The sequence below is a fragment of the Neomonachus schauinslandi genome, chromosome 6 (assembly GCF_002201575.2).
Source record: "Neomonachus schauinslandi chromosome 6, ASM220157v2, whole genome shotgun sequence".
In the NCBI taxonomy this organism is placed as follows: domain Eukaryota; kingdom Metazoa; phylum Chordata; class Mammalia; order Carnivora; family Phocidae; genus Neomonachus; species Neomonachus schauinslandi.
This window is the reverse complement of record NC_058408.1, coordinates 116,936,110-116,957,772: the sequence shown is the minus strand read 5'-3', so window position 1 is coordinate 116,957,772 and position 21,663 is coordinate 116,936,110. Positions and strand designations below refer to the sequence as shown.

Below are 21,663 nucleotides of genomic sequence, written 5' to 3'. Positions count from 1 at the left end.
GTTGAATCTCTCTCTTCCAAATGTCCATTTGAATGTAAGATCTTTGAGGGGACAGACATTATTTGTTTGGTTCACTGTGTTAAAGAGAAATTACACTGACACCTTTTGAAACTTGCAAAGAAGACTATTCAAGACTTTATTGCATTGCAATATGGAAGAGAGTTTGTAACTCCCAGTACAAGAGGGACAAGTGGGGATTTATAGCCAACTGACAGGGTGAGGGAATAAATGGAAAAGGACTATGAAGAAATTGGTTAGGTATCAAAAGAGGGGGAGGGCAGAATAGGAATTTGGTTAGATATCAAGGGTGGGGGAGGAGGAGCTTGATTGGATTCCAAGGGTGGGGGAATTCTTTTTTTTTCTTTTTAAAGACTTTATTTACTTGAGATAGAGTGAGCACGAGCCGAGGGACAGAGGGAGAGGGAGAAGCAGGCTCCGCACTGAGCAGGGACCCCGACGCGGGGCTTGATCCCAGGACCTTGGCACCATGACCCCATCCGAAGGTAGACGCTTAACTGACTGAGCCACCCAGGCCCCCCTGGGTGGGGGAATTCTTGATGAACTGGCTTAGGAGGATTCTTCGATAAAATTGGACTTACTACGCCAAACACCAGGTCTTATGGAAGAGGATTCAGAGGATCCTGACCAAAGTTTGGTTGAGGAAGGAGTCCTTATCAAGTGCTCTGTCCTTAGCATCTAGAATAATGAGTGGCATTTAGCAGGGCACTGGTTAATCATTGTTAATTTGGCAAATAAATGCCCCGTTCTGAGAAATAGTCTTCCAAATAAAAAGTCCTAATTGAAAAAAAGAGATACACTTTCCTTACTAAGCTATCCAATTCCTGGAGTTTATAAGTAGTACTTTTTTTTTTTTTTTTTTGCTAGAAAATAACACATTTAAAAAAATGGATTCAATCTTGTTCCATCTTCTATGTCAGCAAATAGGAAATTTTTAGTGTTTTGGGTGTTCTACTTTTCTAACATGCTTTTTCTTTGCTTAAAATCAAAATGGGATTGCTTGGAAACAAATAAGCAAACGGATCAATCATAAAGAGCTGTCCCAAAGTAACATAAAACATGTCTCATAGATTTGCATGTTTCTAGCATTGGGTGCCAGTCTTGGCTGCATATTAGAATCACGTGGGAGGTTAAAAAAATCCCGATGCCAGGACTACCCAGAGCATTACTCCAGAATCTCTGAAGCTGGGGCCAAGGCCCCACTGCTTTTCAAAGCACCCCAAGTGATGCCTAGAAAGGCACAGGATGGAGACACTGAGACCCTGGACGGAATCCCAGACTACATTTCCCAGAGGCCCCCGCGGCCGCTTCCGTTTCCGGCCTTGCCCGCCTCCGCGTGCGTAGAGCGAGGCTCCTGGAAGCTCGCGAATCTGCGCGGCCAGTACCGCCGTGGGTGGTCGCCGTTTTTCCGCGCGCGCTGAGCCTCGCGGCCCAGTCCGCCCAGCTTGGTCCTGGAACGCTGCCGCCGGGCTGGGGCCCTGAGACCTGGTGCACCCCTCTTTTCCTCAGGGAACCGGCCTTGGAAGGAGCCGGCTGAGGAGGGGACGGGCAAATGTGGCCGGGGCCCCACCCCGAGGAGCGGTGCCCTGTCGAGTTACCGCCCGAATATGGCGCCTGACCGAAAGTTTAAAGGCTTGCGCTGAGGCCCAGAGATTGAGTCACCTACGAGACTTTCCACCCGTCTTGGCGAAGGTGCCTGACTGACTCACACCCAGAGCTTGGCCTTGCTGCCGGGCCAGATTCCAGGCAGCTGGCCCTGACCTTAACCACCTTCACGTGTCCACCCACCTTTGTGGGGAGTGGGAAGGGTGGAGGACTGGTCTTGTCCAGCTTGCAGAGAGCAAGTTCTAGCTAGTTTAGGACATGGAGGGACTTCCTCATATTTCCTTTCTTTTTTCCCAGATTGGCTTATTCAGGATTCTTTGCCCTTGCCTGGGAGAACAGTTCAGGAGACAGATGGCCCCAAGACTACCAAGACCCCAAATCCAGGCAAGTTTGATTTCAGCTTTTCCCGAGAAATGGCCACTGTTTCAAAGTGAAGTCGGGTTTATGCTTCTTGCCTGGAAGATGCTCTGCCGTGTGTATGGACCAAATTAGGTTGCCTGAGCCTATCCTGGATTGGTGCAGCTTTACAGAGAAAGCCCTCTCCCCACTGTTGTCCCTTCATTTCCTCTCTACCCATTACAGAGTTGTTCACTAAATCGATTTTTGCTACCCATGCTTTCTAGAGTGCTAGAAGCTGAAGAATACTTTGTAGGTAAAGTATAGCTGTTGCCTGAAAGGGGTTGCCAACTCACAGAAGATGAAAAACAGACTCATTTATCATATAACGACAGAGGCTGAAGTGTTAGTGAGTGATACACATGATACAGTGATGGTAGTGCCTTTGATGTTCAGGGTCAGAGTCTAAAGGGTGGATGGGTGGTGGTGGTGGTGGTGGTGGTAATCCTTTTAGTTCTTCCTGAAGATTAAATGAAGTTTGCATAATTGCAGAAGATGGGATGACTAGGGGAAGGCTAGGACATGAGTGAAGCCATCACATCTAAACCAGGAACAAACTGGTCCCAGAGAAATTTGGAAACATTTGGGGTCTAGAATGCCAGGCTGGAGTTTGTTTTTATCCTGGAGAAAACTGGGTTTTGAAGGATTTGAAAAGTTGACAGGAAGTAATTAGCATTTTGACAGGAAGTAATATATGAGTATTACACAAATTAGGAGTACAGAAAATTTTATTTATTAAAAAAAATTTTTTTTTAAAGATTTTATTTATTTGACAGAGACACAGCGAGAGAGGGAACACAAGCAGGGGGAGCGGGAGAGGGAGAAGCAGGCTTCCTGCGGTGCAGGGAGCCTGATGTGGGGCTCGATCCCAGGACCCCGGGATCATGATCTGAGCTGAAGGCAGATGCTTAACGACTGAGCCACCCAGGCGCCCCAAGAGTACAGAAAATTTTAAAAATTAAAGGTTACCTGTATTCCTATCACACTAACAAGTCAAATTATTTCATTTGAAACACTTTCACATATGTATTTTTTAGGTTTACCCATTTTTTTCCTTTTAATTTGTCATAGCCATTTCTTCCAATTTGCTCCATAGTCTCATTACCATTTTTATAGTTCCTTTTTATACTGTAGTCAACCAGCCTGGTGACTTTGAACAGGTTCTTTCAACTCTCTGAGCTTTACTACCTTTAATGATAAAATAGATTTACTTTATGAATAGTCATGGTAGAAATTCAGAGAGGTGATGTATAGCCTGGGGCTTAGCACTGTGCCTGGTACATATTAAGTTGCTATTGCTGTGAAAGGCTATTGACAAATATATATTATTTCCCAGTAAATGCTAGGATGAAGCCAGTATCACTTTGCATGTCTTTTTGAGTTTTAGTTCATTTGTTAATTGACAAATCCTTGAACACTTCCGAAATGTGCCAGGCAGTATTTTAGGCTGGTGAGACAGCAGTGACCCAACTGGTCCCTAACCTCCCGGAGCTCACATTATAGATGATACCAACAATAAATCTAATCTTGCCAGGAAGTGAGAAATCCTGTGAAAAAAGTGAAGTGGGTCATGGGATAGACGGTGGGAGAGGATGGGAAAAGAGAAAAGAGAAGAACTTTCTGATGAGGTGACATTTAAGTAAAGACCTACAAAGTGAGAGATGAGCAAATGCCACGCGCAGAGGAGGAAGCATGATAGGTGTGTTGGAAGGGCATGAGGAGGGCAGTGTGGTTCAGATGAGGGGCCATGACCTCCCTTTATCCCTGGCTGGATTTTCCAGCTTCTTATCTTTTAATTTTTTGTTCCTGTGTAGCAAGTCTGATTTCTGAGTCTGTCATATATTTTCCCCCTTGATCCTTTCATTAACTGTGTTCCACTTCCCTCTGCATAAACAATCTGAAATATCAGAAGCTGGCCTTGAATGTGTTATTTTCCTTTTCTAGTGAGGACTTCCTGGTTCTCTACTTCAGGGTCAAGGGTGTAAACAGTTCCTGGATGAGCAGAATTGGGTTTGATTTTGCAGGGATCACTGACATTTGGGGATGTAGCTGTGGCCTTTACCCAGTTTGAATGGAAACACCTGGATGCCACTCAGCAAGCCCTGTACAGGGATGTGATGCTGGAAAACTACGGGAATCTGGTGTCTGTGGGTAAGGGTGTCTTTTTTTTTTTTTTTTTTAAGATTTTATTTATTTGAGAGAGAGAGAGAACATGAGGGTGCACTCGAGCAGGGGAAAGGGGCAGAGGGAGAGGGAGAAGCAAACTCCCTACTGAGCAGGGATCCTGACAGGGGGCTTGATCCCAGGACCCCAGGATCATGACCTGAGCTGAAGACGGACTCTGAACCAACTGAGCCACCCAGGTACCCCGTAAGGATGTCTTTTTAACTCAAAATTGATTTCCTGGGCAACTGTGGGTTTTCACAGGGTATATGGGGTATTTAAAAATCTTAAATGGGAGGTTTTGTTTGTTTGTTTTTAACATGGACTTAGAGGCTGGAGTTAATGCTCATTCTGTCCCTCAGAAAGAGCCATACAGAGTTTAAGATGGTAGCTTTGTGTGCAGTCTAGCCCAGTTCTCTAAATTTTTCCATGTACATGTCTATAACTACATGATTTGGACATCCTGATACCACCCTATAGGCCACCCTGAGATGGAGGTCTGGGATAACTGCTTTTGCTCATCACCACAGTCACATTCCTTTTCTTTCTGTACTAATAGGACTTCTCTCTTCCAAACCCAAACTAATCACCCAGTTGGAGCAAGGGGCAGAGCCATGGATGGAAGTACAACAGATTCCATCAGATACTTGCTCTGGTGAGTGAGGTGGGAGCCATTTCAAGCAGCAGCTGAATACATTGAATGGTGAGGAGGGGTTCTTGGTCAGAAGGCTCATCTTAGAGGGCCCATGTCTGGGCAGCAGGGCTGGGGCACTTGACACAAGTTTCCTCTTTTTAATGTCATTGTCGTGTCAAATGACTTCCCATTTTTCTCTTCATTCCTATGGAGAGCTGCTCCCTTCTCGAGGGCCTCAGGCCCATGACGTCTTGCTCTGAAATCCTCAGTCTCTTTATGTGTTTTTTTCCCCTCCCCATTTTCAGGCACTTGTCAGGCTATACTTTGTTTCTGTCTTCTGTCGCATTCTCAATTCCTTTCAAATTCTGTCATGGTTAGCTTCGTAAATGCCTGTATATCCCTTTCTAGTTTTAATATCCATTATCTCTAATCATATAGTGACAGTGGCAGATTCCAAGTGTAAGCATAGTTTCCTATCAGATAATTACTATTTTTGGCAAACAAACTGATGGGGAAGCATTTTCTTCCCTGTAGTCTTTTTAAATTTCTCTTCTCTGTTATGCTTTACTCTTGACTCTCATTTTTTTTTTTTTACATATACTTTGCATAAATTTCTGTATGTCACTTTCTTCGTGTCATAATTCATTTCAAAATCTTTAAACATGAATGTTTCTATCACCTAAAATATTTATCCTGCCAATATTCCTTTTTTAAAAAACTCTGTCATTTTGCCTATATCATCCTCAGAGAAACTTTTATAACTGTATTTCATGGAAAATACCAAGGATACATAATTTGTTTAACCTAGGTTTTTGGCTTTCTTTTGTTTTTTAATGCTTTTCAGTAATTCTTTTTGTTCTTACTACGTTTAACTAAATTTTCCCCTAAATTATTGTGTAGATTCTTTTTTTCCAAAAAGATTTTATTTATTCATTTGAGAGAGAGAGAGAGTGTGTGCATGAGCAGGGGGCAGGGGGCAGAAGGGCAGAGGGAGAGGGAGAAGCAGACTCCCTGCTGAGCAGGAAGCCTGACTCCCGGGCTGACCCCAGGACCCTGAAATCATGACCTGAGCCCAAGGCAGATGCTTAACGGACTGAGTCATCCAGGCACCCCTGTGTAGATTCTTTATAGGGTAACAACAGTAACTCAGTCTTCCTTATTCTTTGTTCTTTCTGTTTTAATTTTGGTATTTTTTGATATAAGATGTTTAGAATTTAGATGTAGTAAAAGCTAGCAGTGTTTCCTTTGATATTTCTTCCATCCATTTGGAAGGTAATACATCTTTATGCAAAGATTCCACAATAATTCCATGTTTCACACTTCCCCCTCCTTTTTTGCATATTCCACTCTATTGGTTTTTAGAAATGCGTATGGTATAAAATTCAGATGGTTCAAATGGTATGCAGCCTTCATATACCTTTCTTAATCATCCAGTTCCTCTCCTCAGAGGCATCTTTATATAAATTTCTTGTGGAAATTTCCAGGTATAATGTATGCTTTGCAAGAGTATACATGTATTCCTTTTTTTTTTTTAAGTACATGGTAGTACACTATTCTATGTCTTGCTTTTGTCATATCTTGGAAATCATTTCACATAGCTACATCATTTAGAGTGCTGTTTTATTTTTTAATGGCTGTATAGTGTTCCATTTTATGGCTATATTGTAACTTATGTAATCAGTTCCCTATTGGACATAGTAGCTATGAACAGTGATGCAGTGATTATTGATACACATATCAATTCTCTCAAGTACAAGTAAATCTATAGGATAAATTCTAGAACAAGAATTTATACATGAAAGGGTAAGTATATTTTAAAATTTAGTGGATAATACTAGTATCCATACATTTATACTCCTATTGACAACATACGACTGCCAGTCTGATCATACCTTGTCAACAGTGTCTTGTACTTTTTGATAATTGCCAATCTGATAGTTAAAAACTTTTATTGTAATTTTAATTTGCATTCCTCTTATCAGGAGTGTAGTTGAGGATGGATTTTTTTAAAGTTTTATATTGACTTTTTTGTATTGTCAACAATACAAAATGGATATGCTTGTCTTTTTGTGTCTTTAATGGGATTGTGTCTAGGATTCTCCCATTTAGCTGGTTATTGGGTTGGGATACGTAAATGTTATTATGTAAAGGAAGTATTTAATTCACTTTCATTAAGAAATTACTTTATTTAAAGTAAGCACGGGGGGCGCCTGGGTGGCTCAGTCGTTAAGCGTCTGCCTTCGGCTCAGGTCATGATTCCAGGGTCCTGGGATCGAGCCCCGCATCGGGCTCCCTGCTCGGCCGGGAGCCTGCTTCTCCCTCTCCCACTCCTCCTGCTTGTGTTCCCTTCTCTCACTGTGTCTCTCTCTGTCAAATAAATAAAATCTTAAAAAAAAAATATATATATATAAAGTAAGCACGGGCATTGAATTTTATCAAACGCCTTTTCAGCCTGTGTGGAGAGGGTATCTTTCTTTTCCCTTTTGATCTGTTAATATGGTAAATTTTATCTTCAGTTATCTTAACAACTTTGCATTCTTAATAGAACCCTCTTGGTTATGACAGTAAATGATTCTGTTTGCTAATCTTTTATGTAAGTTTTTGCACTGATATTTATAAAAAGTTTATTTACATTTTTCTTTTTTGTCAGGCCATTTTCATTAGGTTTTGATTTCAGTTTTGTAATACCTCTTAAAAATTTTTTTGGATCTTTCCTATTTTCATCCTCTGGTATAGTTTAATTCACATGATAGCTGGTTCCCTGGAAGTTTGGCCCTTGTTTTGTTTTTACTTATTTTTTTATTTTTTATTTATTAAAGATTTTATTTATTTGACAGAGAGAGAGAGAACACAAGCAGGGGGAGATGCAGGCAGAGGGAGAGGGAGATGCAGGCTTCCCACTGAGCAGGGAGCCCAATGTGGGGCTCGATCCCAGGACCCTGAGATCACAACCTGAGCCGAAGGCAGATGCTTAACCAATTGAGCCAGTCAGGCGCCCCGGTTTTTACTTATTTTTAATGGCAGGGAGCAGGGGAGAGGAATTAGGGGGTAGTTATTTGATGATAATCTCTCTTTTATGGTAGCTTGTCCAAGTAGATTTTTGCTCTCTCTCAAAACAGTTTTGATAATTTACAATTTACAAAAAATATCCAGTAATTCAAGTTCTCAAATTATCTCTATAGTTTTGAACAAAGTAGCCTTTATGATTCTTTTTTCTTTTTTAATTTAATTTGTTTATTTGAGGAGCGGGGGAGGGGGGAGCACTGGCTGGGGGGGAGGGGTAGAGGAGAGGAGAAACAGACTCCCCAGTGAGCAGGGAGCCCAACATGAGACTTGATCCCAGGACCCTGGGATCACGGCCTGAGCCAAAGGCAGATGCTTAACTGACTGAGCCACCCAGGTACCCTGCCTTTATGATTCTTTTTGATTTTTATTTATTTTTTAAAAGTTTATTTATCTTTTTAAGTAATCTCTACACTCAGTGCGGGGCTCAAACTCATGATCCTGAGATCAAGAGTTGTGTGTTCTTCCAACTGAGCCAGCCGGGTACCCCTCTGATTCTTTTTGTAATATCCTCTACATTTATGGTTACTTTCTACTGATTTCTTACATTATTTATTTGTCTTTTTAAGATTTATTAACTCTTCTGCTTTTTATTTTTTTATTTTTATTTTTTTAAGATTTTATTTACTTATTTGACACAGAGAGAGAGAGCACAAGTAGGCAGAGAGGCAGGCAGAGGGAGAGGGAGAAGCAGGCTCTCCACTGAGCAGGGAGCCCGACGTGGCTCGATCCCAGGACTCCGGGATCACGAGCTGAGCCGAAGGCAGCCGCTCAACTGACTGAGCCACCCAGGCGCCCCAACTCTTCTGCTTTTTAAAAGAGCTCTTAGATGTATTTATGTATTATTATTTTTTGTTTTTTAATATTTAATTCCTTTTCCCTTTTGTTTTCTTAGGTTTATTTACTTTTTCTAACCTTCTTAATTGTTTACTTAAATTCATTGATTTTCATTCTTGTTTATGTAATATAAATATTTAGAGCTTTAAACTTTTGTGCAGTGTTTTGGTTGTATTCAATAGATTCTGATATGGTTTTCATGATTATTAGATATTTTGCAATTTGTGTTTTGATTTCTCTGATCAAGTATTAAGAGACTCATAAGTTGGGTGCCTGGGTGGCTCAGTTGATTGGGCAACTGCCTTTGGCTCAGGTCATGATCCTGGAGTCCTGGGATCGAGTCCCCGCTTTGAGCTCCCTGCTCAGCAGGGAGTCTGCTTCTCCCTCTGACCCTCCCCCATCTCATGCTCTCTCGCTCTCATTCTTTCTCTCAAGTAAATAAATAAAATCTTTAAAAAAAAAAAAAAAGAGACTCATAAGCTACCCTTCCTTTTTTTCTTTCTTAAAGCCTTTTAAAAATTTAATATATATATAGAAAAGTTGATAAATATATATACCCAGTCTGAATTAGTGTTTTTAAAGCCACTACTATGTAACCAGCACTCAGGTCAAAGAAAAGAACATTGGCAATACTACTAAATCACATGTTGATCCCTCCCAATAATTAGCCATCCTCCCTCCACCCCCCTAAACTAACACTAAAGTTTATTTGGCCACTTTAATTCATTGTTCTTGCTGTGGATCAGTGATTCTTAAAACTTTAATATGCATCAGAAAGCATGCTTAAGTTCAATTACTAGATCCCACCCTCAGAGTTTTTTTTTTTTTACCAGCTTAACCATTTTTTTTTATTCTTATGTTAATCCCCATACATTACATCATTAGTTTTAGATGAAGTGTTCCATGATTCATTGTTTGTGCATAACACCCAGTGCTCCATGCAGAATGTGCCCTCCTCAATACCCACCACCAGGCTAACCCATCCTCCCACCCCCCTCCCCTCTAGAACCCTGTTTGTTTTTTAGAGTCCACCGTCTCTCGTGGTTCGTCTGCCCCTCCGATTTCCCCCGCTTCATTCTTCCCCTCCCGCTACCTTCTTCTTCTTCTTCTTTTTTTTTTTTCTTAACATATATTGCATTATTTGTTTCAGAGGTACAGATCTGAGATTCAACAGTCTTGCACAATTCACAGGGCTTACCAGAGCACATACCCTCCCCAGTGTCTATCACCCAGTCACCCCCTCCCTCCTACCCCACCCCCGACTCCAGCAACCCTCAGTTTGTTTCCTACAGTTAAGAATTTGTCATATCAGTGAGATCATATGATACATGTTTTTCTCTGTTTGACTAATTTCATTCAACATAATACCCTCCAGTTCCATCCACGTCGTTGCAAATGGCAAGATCTCATTCCTTTTGATGGCTGCATAGTATTCCATTGTATATATATACCACATCTTCTTTATCCATTCATCTGTCGATGGACATCTTGGCTCTTTCCACAGTTTGGCTATTGTGGACATTGCTGCTATAAACATCGGGGTGCACGTACCCCTTCAGATCCCTACTTTTGTATCTTTGGGGTAAATACCCAGTAGTGCAATTGCTGGATCGTATGGTAGCTCTATTTTCAACTTTTTGAGGAACCTCCATACAGTTTTCCAGAGTGGCTGCACCAGCTTGCATTCCCACCAACAGTGTAGGAGGGTTCCCCTTTCTCCGCATCCCCGCCAACATCTGTCGTTTCCTGACTTGTTAATTTTAGCCATTCTGACTGGTGTGAGGTGATATCTCATTGAGGTTTTGATTTGGATTTCCCTGATGCCGAGCGATATTGAGCACTTTTTCATGTGTCTGTTGGCCATTTGGATGTCTTCTTTGGAAAAATGTCTGTTCATGTCTTCTGCCCATTTCTTGATTGGATTCTTTGTTCTTTGGGTGTTGAGTTTGATAAGTTCTTTATAGATTTTGGATACTAGCCCTTTATCTGATATGTCATTTGCAAATATCTTCTCCCATTCTGTCGGTTGTCTTTTGGTTTTGTTGACTTTCCTTTGCTTTGCAAAAGCTTTTTATCTTGATGAAGTCCCAATAGTTCATTTTTGCCCTTGCTTCCTTTGCCTTTGGCGATGTTTCGAGGAAGAAGTTGCTGCGGCTGAGGTCAAAGAGGTTGCTGCCCGTGTTCTCCTTTAGGATTTTGATGGACTCCTGTCTCACATTGAGGTCTTTCAACCATTTTGAGTCTATTTTTGTGTGTGGTGTAAGGAAATGGTCCAGTTTCATTCTTCTGCATGTGGCTATCCAATTTTCCCAACACCATTTGTTGAAGAGACTGTCTTTGTTCCATTGGACATTCTTTCCTGCTTTGTCGAAGACTGGTTGACCATAGAGTTGAGGGTCCATTTCTGGGCTCTCTATTCTGTTCCATTGATCTATGTGTCTGTTTTTGTGCCAGTACCATGCTGTCTTGATGATGACAGCTTTGTAATAGAGCTGGAAGTCCGGAATTGTGATGCCGCCGGCTTTGCTTTTCTTTTTCAACATTCCTCTGGCTATGTGGGGTCTTTTCTGGTTCCATACAAATTTTAGGATGATTTGTTCCATTTCTTTGAAAAAAGTGGATGGTATTTTGATGGGGATTGCATTGAATGTGTAGATTGCTCTAGGTAGCATTGACATCTTCACAATATTTGTTCTTCCAATCCATGAGCATGGAACGTTTTTCCATTTCTTTGTGTCTTCCTCAATTTCTTTCATGAGTATTTTATAGTTTTCTGAATAAAGATCCTTTGTCTCTTTGGTTAGATTTATTCCTAGGTATCTTATGGTTTTGGGTGCAATTGTAAATGGGATCGACTCCTTAATTTCTCTTTCTTCTGTCTTGTTGTTGGTGTATAGGAATGCCACTGACTTCTGTGCATTGATTTTATATCCTGCCACTTGACTGAATTCCTGTATCAGTTCTAGCAGTTTTGGGGTGGAGTCTTTTGGGTTTTCCACATAAAGTATCATATCATCTGCAAAGAGTGAGAGTTTGACTTCTTCCTTGCCAATTTGGATGCCTTTGATTTCTTTTTGTTGTCTGATTGCTGTGGCTAGGACTTCCAATACTATGTTGAATAGCAGTGGTGATAGTGGACATCCCTGCTGCGTTCCTGACCTTAGGGGGAAAGCTCTCAGTTTTTCCCCATTGAGAATGATATTCGCTGTAGGTTTTTCATAGATGGCTTTTATGATATTGAGGTATGTACCCTCTATTCCTATACTCTGAAGAGTTTTGATCAAGAAAGGATGCTGTACTTTGTCAAATGCTTTTTCTGCATCTATTGATAGGATCATATGATTCTTGTTCTTTCTTTTGTTAATGTATTGTATCACATTGATTGATTTGCGGATGTTGAACCACCCTTGCAGCCCAGGGATAAATCCCACTTGGTCGTGGTGAATAATCCTTTTAATGTACTGTTGGATCCTATTGGCTAGTATTTTGGTGAGAATTTTTGCATCCATGTTCATCAGGGATATTGGTCTGTAATTCTCCTTTTTGATGGGGTCTTTGTCTGGTTTTGGGATCAAGGTAATGCTGGCCTCATAAAATGAGTTGGGAAGTTTTCCTTCCATTTCTATTTTTTGGAACAGTTTCAGAAGAATAGGTATTCATTCTTCTTGAAATGTTTGGTAGAATTCCCCTGGGAAGCCATCTGGACCTGGGCTTTTGTTTTTTGGGAGATTTTTGATGACTGCTTCAATTTCCTTAGTGGTTATAGGTCTGTTCAGGTTTTCTATTTCATTCTGGTTCAGTTTTGGTAGTTGGTACATCTCTAGGAATGCATCCATTTCTTCCAGGTTATTTAATTTGCTGGCATAAAGTTGCTCATAATATGTTCTTATAATTGTTTGTATTTCTTTGGTGTTGGTTGTGATCTCTCCTCTTTCATTCATGATTTTGTTGATTTGGGTCATTTCTCTTCTCTTTTTGATAAGTCTGGCCAGGGGTTTATCAATCTTGTTAATTCTTTCAAAGAACCAGCTCCTAGTTTCGTTGATCTGTTCTACTGTTCTTTTAGTTTCTATTTCATTGATATCTGCTCTGATCTTTATTATTTCTCTTCTCCTGCTGGGTTTAGGCTTTATTTGCTGTTCTTTCTCCAGCTCCTTTAGGTGTAGGGTTAGGTTGTGTACTTGAGACCTTTCTTGCTTCTTGAGAAAGGCTTGTATTGCTATATACTTTCCTCTTAGGACTGCCTTTGCTGCATCCCAAAGATTTTGAATAGTTGTGTTTTCATTTTCATTGGTTTCCATGTATTTTTTTAATTCTTCTTTAATTTCCTGGTTGACCCATTCGTTCTTCAGTAGGATGCTCTTTAGCCTCCATGTATTTGAGTTCTTTCTGACTTTCCTCTTGTGATTGAGCTCTAGTTTCAAAGCATTGTGGTCTGAAAATAGGCAGGGAATGATTCCAATCTTTTGGTACTGGTTGAGACCTGATTTATGACCTAGGATGTGATCTATTCTGGAGAATGTTCCATGGGCACTAGAGAAGAATGTGTATTCCGTTGCTTTGGGGTGGAATGTTCTGAATATGTCTGTAAAGTCCATTTGGTCCAGTGTGTCATTTAAAGTCTTTATTTCCTTGTTGATCTTTTGCTTAGACGATCTGTCCATTTCAGTGAGGGGGGTGTTAAAGTCCCCCACTATTATTGTATTGTTGTCGATGTGTTTCTTTGCTTTTGTTATTAATTGGCTTATATAATTGGCTGCTCCCATGTTAGGGGCATAGATATTTACAATTGTTAGATCTTCTTGTTGGATAGATCCTTTAAGTAGGATATAGTGTCCTTCCTCATCTCTTATTACAGTCTTTGGTTTAAAATCTAATTTGTCTGATATAAGGATTGCCACCCCAGCTTTCTTTTGGTGTCCATTAGCATGGTAAATGGTTTTCCACCCCCTCACTTTCAATCTGGGGCTGTCTTTGGGTCGAAAATGAGTCTCTTGCAGACAGCATATCGATGGGTCTTGTTTTTTAATCCAGTCTGATAGCCTGTGTCTTTTGATTGGGGCATTGAGCCCATTTACATTCAGGGTAACTATTGAAAGATAGGAATTTAGTGCCATTGTATTGCCTGTAAGGTGACTGTTACCGTATATTGTCTGTGTTCCTTTCTGGTCTATGTTGCTTTTAGGCTCTCTCTTTGCTTAGAGGACCCCTTTCAAGATTTCCTGTAGGGCTGGTTTTGTGTTTGCAAATTCCTTTAGTTTTTGTTTGTCCTGGAAGCTTTTTATCTCTCCTTCAATTTTCAATGACAGCCTAGCTGGATAGAGTATTCTTGGCTGCATATTTTTCTCATTTAGTGCTCTGAATATATCCTGCCAGTCCTTTCTGGCCTGCCAGGTCTCTGTGGATAGGTCTGTTGCCAATCTAATGTTTCTACCCTTGTAGGTTACATATCTCTTCTCCCGAGCTGCTTTCAGGATTTTCTCTTTGTCTATGAGACTCGTAAGTTTTACTATTAGATGTCGGGGTGTTGACCTATTTTTATTGATTTTGAGAGGGGTTCTCTGTGCTTCCTGGATTTTCATGCCTGTTTCCTTTCCCAAATTAGGGAAGTTCTCTGCTATAATTTGCTCCATTATACCTTCTGCCCCTCTCTCTCTTTCTTCTTCTTCTGGGATCCCAATTATTCTAATGTTTCCTCTTATGGTATCGCTTATCTCTCGAATTCTGCCCTCGTGATCCAGTAGTTGTTTATCTCTCTTTTTCTCAGCTTCTTTATTTTCCATCATTTCTTCTTCTATATTACTGATTCTCTCTTCTGCCTCATTTATTCTAGCAGTTAGCGCCCCCATTTTTGATTGCACCTCATTAATAGCCTTTTTGATTTCTACTTGGTTGGATTTTAGTTCTTTTACTTCTCCAGAAAGGGTTTCTCTAATAACTTCCATATTTTTTTCAAGCCCAGCTAGTATCTTTAAAGTGATGATTCTGAACTCTAGATCTGACATCGTACTAATGTCCGTATTGAGTAGGTCCCTGGCAGTCGGTACTACCTCTTGTTCTTTTTGTTGAGGTGATTTTTTCTGTCTTGTCATTTTGTGCAGAGGAGCATAGATTAATGAGAGAACAAAATGCTAGCAGAGTAACAACGTCCCCAGAAAATATACTCTAAACAAATCAGAAAAGACCTGAAGCAGTGGGAAAAGAAAGGGAAAGAGAGAAAAAAGAGAAAGAAGAAAAAGATAAAGATAAAAACAAAAACAGACAAAACAACAACAACAACAACAACAACAAAAAACAGAATGTGATCAAATATGATCAGGCTGGTATATAGATGAGTGCCACACACTAGATTTGGGGTGTATTTTGGTCTTTTTAGAAGAAAGTGCCTCCCAAAATTTTAAAGAAAGAAAAACTTATATATGTACAAAAATAAGGGTTGATATAATGAAGGGAATGAATATGACTGTAAAGATGGAAATTATAAAAAATTTTATAAAAGGAATTGATAAGAAGTTGTTTGAAAAAAGAAAGAAGAGGATTTAAAAAAAGAAAAAAGAAAAAAAAAGGGAGAGGATGTGATCAGGCAGGGCAATAGAAAACACCATATACTAGAGATTTAGGGTATATTTTAATCTGTTAGAAGAAACTATCTCAAAATTTTAAAGAGAGAACTACTTATATATATATGCCAAAAATACGGGTAACTACTATGAAGGGATAGAATATGACTCTAAAAATGAAAGATAAAAATGTTTTTTTTAAAAAAAGGGATTGATAAGATGTTGGTTGAAAAAGGGAAAAAGAAAAATTCAAAAAGAAAAAAAGGAAAAAAAGACAGTTAAAAAAAAAATTAACTTTGAAAGACTAAAGAATCATGGTAAAAAAGCCATGAATTCTATGTGCAGTATTCCCCTAGCGCTGGAGTTCTGCCGTTCTCATTGATCGGTAAACTTGGTCTTGGCTGGCTGTTCTCGCTGATCTTCTGGGGAGGGGCCTGTTGCCGTGGTTTCCAAATGTCTCTGCCGGAGGCGGAATTGCCCCGCTCTTGCCCCCTCCCGGCTAAGTAATCTGCTCGGGTTTGCTCTCCGGGGCTTTTGTTCCCTGCGAGCTTTCCGTACAGCTTTGGAGGCGGAGAGTGAAAATGGCAGCCTCCCAATCTCTGCCCCAGAGGAGCCGAGAGCTCGGGGCCCCGCTCCTCAGTGAGCCCCCAGAGAAAAGCCGTCAGTCACTCCCGTCTCCCCGGTCTCCGGCCGCACTCCGTGCTCACCCGGCCTGTGACTGCGCGTTTCTATCTCTGGCACCCGGCCCCGGGTGGAGTCTCCAAACCCAGCAGATCCCTGCGGCGCACTCCCGCGCGGCTTCTCCCCGGGGGAGGAAGGTGAGCCTCCCCGGATCTGCCGCTTGTTGGGTCCCTGCTGGAGGAGCAGGGGCCCGACTGTGCCCCAGATCACAGTTTATGGCAACCCCGAGCTGAGAGCCTGCGCCTGGGCTCTGCCTCTGCAGCTGGCTTCCCTGCTCCGTTACCTGGGAGCTCTGCCACACTCAGGCACCCCCGGTCTTTCTGTGACCCCGAGGGCAGACCACACTGTCCCGGAGGGTTCCACCCCCCGCTTAGCCACCAGAGTGACGTCCCTCGGCGGAGCAGACTTTTAAAAGTTCCGATTTTGTGCTCCGCGGCTCCATCACTTGCCAGAAGCGGCCGACGGAGGCCCCTCCCCCGCTGTCTATCCTCCCGAATATCGCCTCGGATTCACTTCTCCGCACGTCCTACCTTCCAGAAAGTGGTCGCTTTTCTGTTCAGAGAGTTGTTGCTCTTCTTTTCTTCGATCTCCTGTTGAGTTTGTAGGTGTTCAGAATGGTTTGATCTCTATCCAGCTGAATTCCTGAGAGGAGACGAAATCCAGGTCTCCTACTCCTCTGCCATCTTCAGAGTTTTTTATTCAGTAGGTTTGGAGTGTGAACTGAAAATTTCTAGCAAGTTCCCAGGTGATGCTGATGCTGATGCTGTTGGGCTGGGGACCATGCTTGGAAAACCACTGCTGGAGTATTTTATTCATTGTATGGCTATTCCATAGCTTATCTCATATATGTGGATGGATATTTGGGATATTTCCAGCTTTTCACTGTTAGAGTTGCTATGAACATTCTTATAGGTTATCTTTTGGTTCATGTGTGGATACGTTTCTTCTGGACATATACCTAAGGAGTGGAATTTTTATTTTATCGGATATGCATATGTTCAACTTTAGTACATAATGCCAAATAGTTTTTGAAAGGTTTGTGCCATTTATATTTCTACCATCTGTGTGAGAGTACTCATTTTTTCTGTATCTATGAACACTTGATAATGCCAGTCTTTTGAAGTTAGGCATTCTTTGGGTGTGTTATGTATCTCAATGTGGTTTTAATATCCTTATCCCTTATATATAATGAGGTTGAGGACATTTTCAAATGTTTATTGGCCATTATATATCATCTTTTATGAATTATCAATTCAGAGAGCCCTTTGTTGATTAAATATGCGGTATCACTGTTCTCTCTGTGGTTTGCTTTTGACTATTAATGGTCTTTTGATGAATAGAAGTTCTTAATTTTAATGATCTCTAGTTTATCAATCTTTCCCTTTCTTGTCAATGCTTTTTGTGTCCTTTTAAATAAATCTTTCCTTTCCCCACATTCATGAAAACATTCTTCTGTATTAACTCCTAGAAGTTTTTTTTTTTTTTTTTTATTAAAGATGTTATTTATTCATCTGAGACACAGAGAGAGAGAGAGAGAGCATGAGCAGGGGGAGAGGCAAAGGGAGAGGGAGAAGCAAGCTCCCCGCTGAGTCAGGAGCCCGATGTGGGGCTTGATCCCAGGACCCTGGGATCATGACCTGAGCCGAAGGCAGACGTTTAACCATCTGAGCCACCCAGGCGCCCCAACTCCTAGAAGTTTTATTGTTTGTCTTTTATTTTTAGATTTATCATCCTCTTAGAATTGATTTTTGTGCATGGGAAGAGGTAGGGTTCATGTTTAACCACCCCCTCCACACCTCACAAGTGCCAGTGTAGTCTTCCTCAATGCTCTGCAAGCTACCTTTGTTACAGAACAAGTGTCCATATGCTTGCGTTTCTCTTCATATGACTAATTTGCCTCCACCTTCCTTTACAATCAGTATCTTAAAGTTTTCTCTAGTTTAACCATTACACATTAAATGTATATCCCATCAAAGGCCATTTGAAGGATCTGGGCTGTTTCTCACGGCTTCATTTTCAACTTGAGTTTTCCTAAAAAAGAAATAAGTCTTAGCTCTAGTATCAGATGTATGGAATCTCTCCCCTGGCTAATAAATATAAATAATAAAATATATGAATGTAAATGTATATGTGTGTATATAAGAAAAATTCATTCAGTAAAAGAATTGATCAATGATTGTTTTATCATAAATATAGCTCCATTAGTTTTTGAGAATCTACTTGTCATAATCGTCTTACCTATTTTCTGTTGGGTCATAGGTGTGTACTTTGTAAAAAAGATCACAATTTGATTGGTATGTTCTTTTTAAGATATGTTAAAAAACATAGATTACAGTACAATTTTTTGGCCTGAGAACTGTTTTGGTTCCTTAAATATTTTGTCTATTTTTTTCTGTGAGACACTAAGTATTGGTTCTCTGTTAAATTCTCAGAGAAATGTTATTCTTAAGTTTTTGGAGACATTAAGGTGTTCTCAAATGTACCACCCTATAGGAATCTGCCCTAGCAATCATGGTTTGCTTTGGGATATTTGGTTTTCTCTCCAAATTTGTGTTTATTCTCACATTCTCATCTATTTTGGGGGGGGGGAGGTGTGTTTTCTGTGTTACCTTCCTAACTTGCCAACTTCTTAGATGCTCCTTGCATTCTTTAAATACAGTGTTTATTATATAACTTCATTCCATTTCTCTAGACTTTTATCTTTATTCTTGCCATCTTTTCTTAACACGAATCACAAGTGGGATGAATTAATTTTACATAACCCTTAGTTGTGTAGAATAGAAAATTTTTATCCTGTGCAGCTCTCACTTTCAGTATTTCAACATAGAGAATGTTTGAATTAAAAAAAATTTTTTCAGTCCAGGAGTACTGGTTTGAAACAAAGATGTCCCCCCTAAAGCAACATACTTCTGAAGGATCTGATCTGGGAGAGCAAACAAAAAGTGACGTGATGGAGAGAGGCCTGGACTGGGAGGGCAGAAGTTCCACAGAGAAGACACATTATAAATGTGAGGAATGTGGGAAAGTCTTCAAATATAATTCCTCCTTTATTAGCCACCAGAGAAATCATACTGGTGAGAAACCCCATAAATGTAACGAATGTGGCATAGCCTTTATGAGCAGTTCATCTCTTTTAAATCATCGTAAAATTCACACAGGCAAGCAGCCTTATAGATGTATTGAATGTGGGAAATTCCTTAAGAAGTACTCAACATTTGTTAATCATCAGAAAATTCATTCTAGAGAGAAACCTTATAAATGTAATGAATGTGGAAAAGCTTTTGGAAAGAACTCTATCCTTTTACGTCATCAGAGAATTCATACTGGTCAGAAACCCTACAAATGTAATGACTGTGGGAAAGCCTTTGCTCAGAATGTAGCCCTTACTCGTCATGAGAGAATACATAGCGGAGAGAAGCCTTTTGAATGTAATGTATGTGGGAAAACTTTTAGGGATAACTCAACTGTGTTGGAACATTTGAAAATCCATACTGGTGAAAAACCGTATCGGTGTAATGAATGTGGAAAAACCTTTAGGAAGAGCTCAACTCTCGTTAGTCATCAAAGAATGCATACAGGAGAGAAACCCTATCACTGCAGTAAATGTGGAAAATCTTTTAGGTATAGCTCATCCTTTGCTGGACATCAGAAAACTCATAGTGGAAATAAACCCTATCAATGTAACGACTGTGGGAAAGTCTTTATGAAGAGCTCAACCCTTATTGGACATCAGAGAGTTCATACTGGAGAAAAGCCCTATTACTGTAAGAAATGTGGGAAATCCTTCAGGCATAGCTCTGGCCTTGTTGAACATCAGAGAATCCATACTGGAGAAAAACCTTATGAATGTAATGTATGTGGGAAGGCTTTTCCCCAGAGTTCAGCCCTTAAACAACATAAGAAAATGCATAATGAAGAAAGAGCCATCAAATGTAGTTAGTGTGGTAGATCATGCAGAAGTAGTTTATTCCTTTTGATCATCAAAGAGGAAACACTCAACAAATCACACATTTAAGAAAAATAGTCTGTGTACCTCTATCCTGGAGAACTTCTCACTTGTAAGGATGTTCACTGTAGTATGGTTTGTATTAGTGAAATATTTGAAGAACCTAAATGTCTATCAATATGGAAATAGTTACTATAGAACACTATGTAGGAAGTAAAAAGAATGAGGTAGAACTCTATATAGAACCATAGAAATATCCCCATGATACCTTGTTCAAGTTAAAAAAGCAAGTTGCAGAAAATCTACATATTGTGGTCTAATTTAAAAAATGAAGCTGTTTTTATTTGTACATATATGTCCTGTGTATTCAAAAAGAGCTGGTACAATAAAGTCCAAAAGTTGTTATCTTTGAGAAGAATGTTTTTATTGGTATGGTGAAGTGAAATTTTGACTTTGGCTTTGTTTTTTGAAATATTTAATCACATATATATTCATATATTTTCTATAATTTAACACAGTTGTCTTTCTAAATAAGGAAATTCAGAAGCCATAAAACACACACACACACACAAAAACTAAAAACTTTTGTATGATCAGAGGCTTCATGGTGTTAAAATACAAAGAACCAGACTTGGAGAGAATAATATTACCATCATCATATTATAACAAATAATACTTAGAATATCTAAAGAGTTCATAAAGATACATAAGAATAATATAAAAATCCCAGGGGCGCCTGGGTAGCTCAGTGGGTTAAATGTCCTACTCTTGATTTCAGTTCAGGCTGTGAGATCAAGCCCTGCCTCAGGTTCCTTGCTCAGCGGGGAGTTTGCTTTAGATTCTCTCCCCTGCTCTCCCTCTTCCCCTCCCCCCTATGCACTCACTCTCTCTAAAATAAATAAATCTTTAAAAAAAGAATAATATAAAAATCCCAGTGGAGAAATGGTTTGGAATATGAATATACAGTTGTCAGAAAAACAAGCACAAGTAGTCAAAAAGGGATAACCAGCTTTAGAGAAATGTGAAAATGATCAAAATTTTTTTGTCCTATTTGGCAAAAATTTATAAGATAAAAATATTTTGTGCTTTTGAAGGTGCAAGAAAATAGGCACACCTACATGTCGTTGAAGGAATTGTGAATTAATAAAGTGTTTGGTGATGAGAAGCATAATTTGACTATATCGACCAACTTTTAGAAAGCTACTCTTTGACTTAACATTTCTACTTCTTAAAATCCAATAAAGAGTAAAGATGGTCTTTAGAGCACTATAGTAATGAAAAGTCGGAGTCACCATAGTATCTATCACCAGGGCAATGGTTAAATTAAGATACATGCATTCATTGGACTACCATGCAGTCATTTAATATATAACAATTACAAAGCAGTCATTCAGTTAATCAATTAACATTTAATGAGTTAATTTTTTATTTTATTTTTTTTAAATACATATTTTTAAAGATTTTATTTATTTGACAGAGACACAGCAAGAGAGGGAACACAAGCAGGGGAGTGGGAGAGGGAGAAGCAGGCTTCCCGCAGAGCAGGGAGCCCAATACGGGGCTCAATCCCAGGATCCTGGAGATCATGACTTGAGCCAAAGGCAGACTCTTAACGACTGAGCCACCCAGGCACCCTGAGTTAATTTTTAAAATATTTATTTATTAGAGAGAGTGAGCATGAGCGGGGGGAGGGGCAGAGGGAGAGGGAGAAGCAGATTCCCTTGCTGAGTGGAGCTCGATCCCAGGATCCTGAAATCATG

The 21,663-nt window shown here is 40.1% G+C and overlaps 1 protein-coding gene across 1 annotated transcript; it reads left to right on the top strand.

Annotated features, from left to right (window-relative positions):
- Positions 1 to 3,611: 3,611 nt before the first annotated feature.
- ZNF485 (zinc finger protein 485) lies at positions 3,612 to 20,056 on the top strand. Its single transcript, XM_021700240.2, has 4 exons — positions 3,612 to 3,647; positions 4,044 to 4,170; positions 4,742 to 4,837; positions 18,816 to 20,056. The coding sequence occupies exons 1-4, from the start codon at positions 3,612 to 3,614 to the stop codon at positions 19,895 to 19,897; spliced, it is 1,341 nt and encodes a 446-aa protein (XP_021555915.2). The 3' UTR covers positions 19,898 to 20,056.
- The last annotated feature ends 1,607 nt before the right edge of the window (positions 20,057 to 21,663 follow it).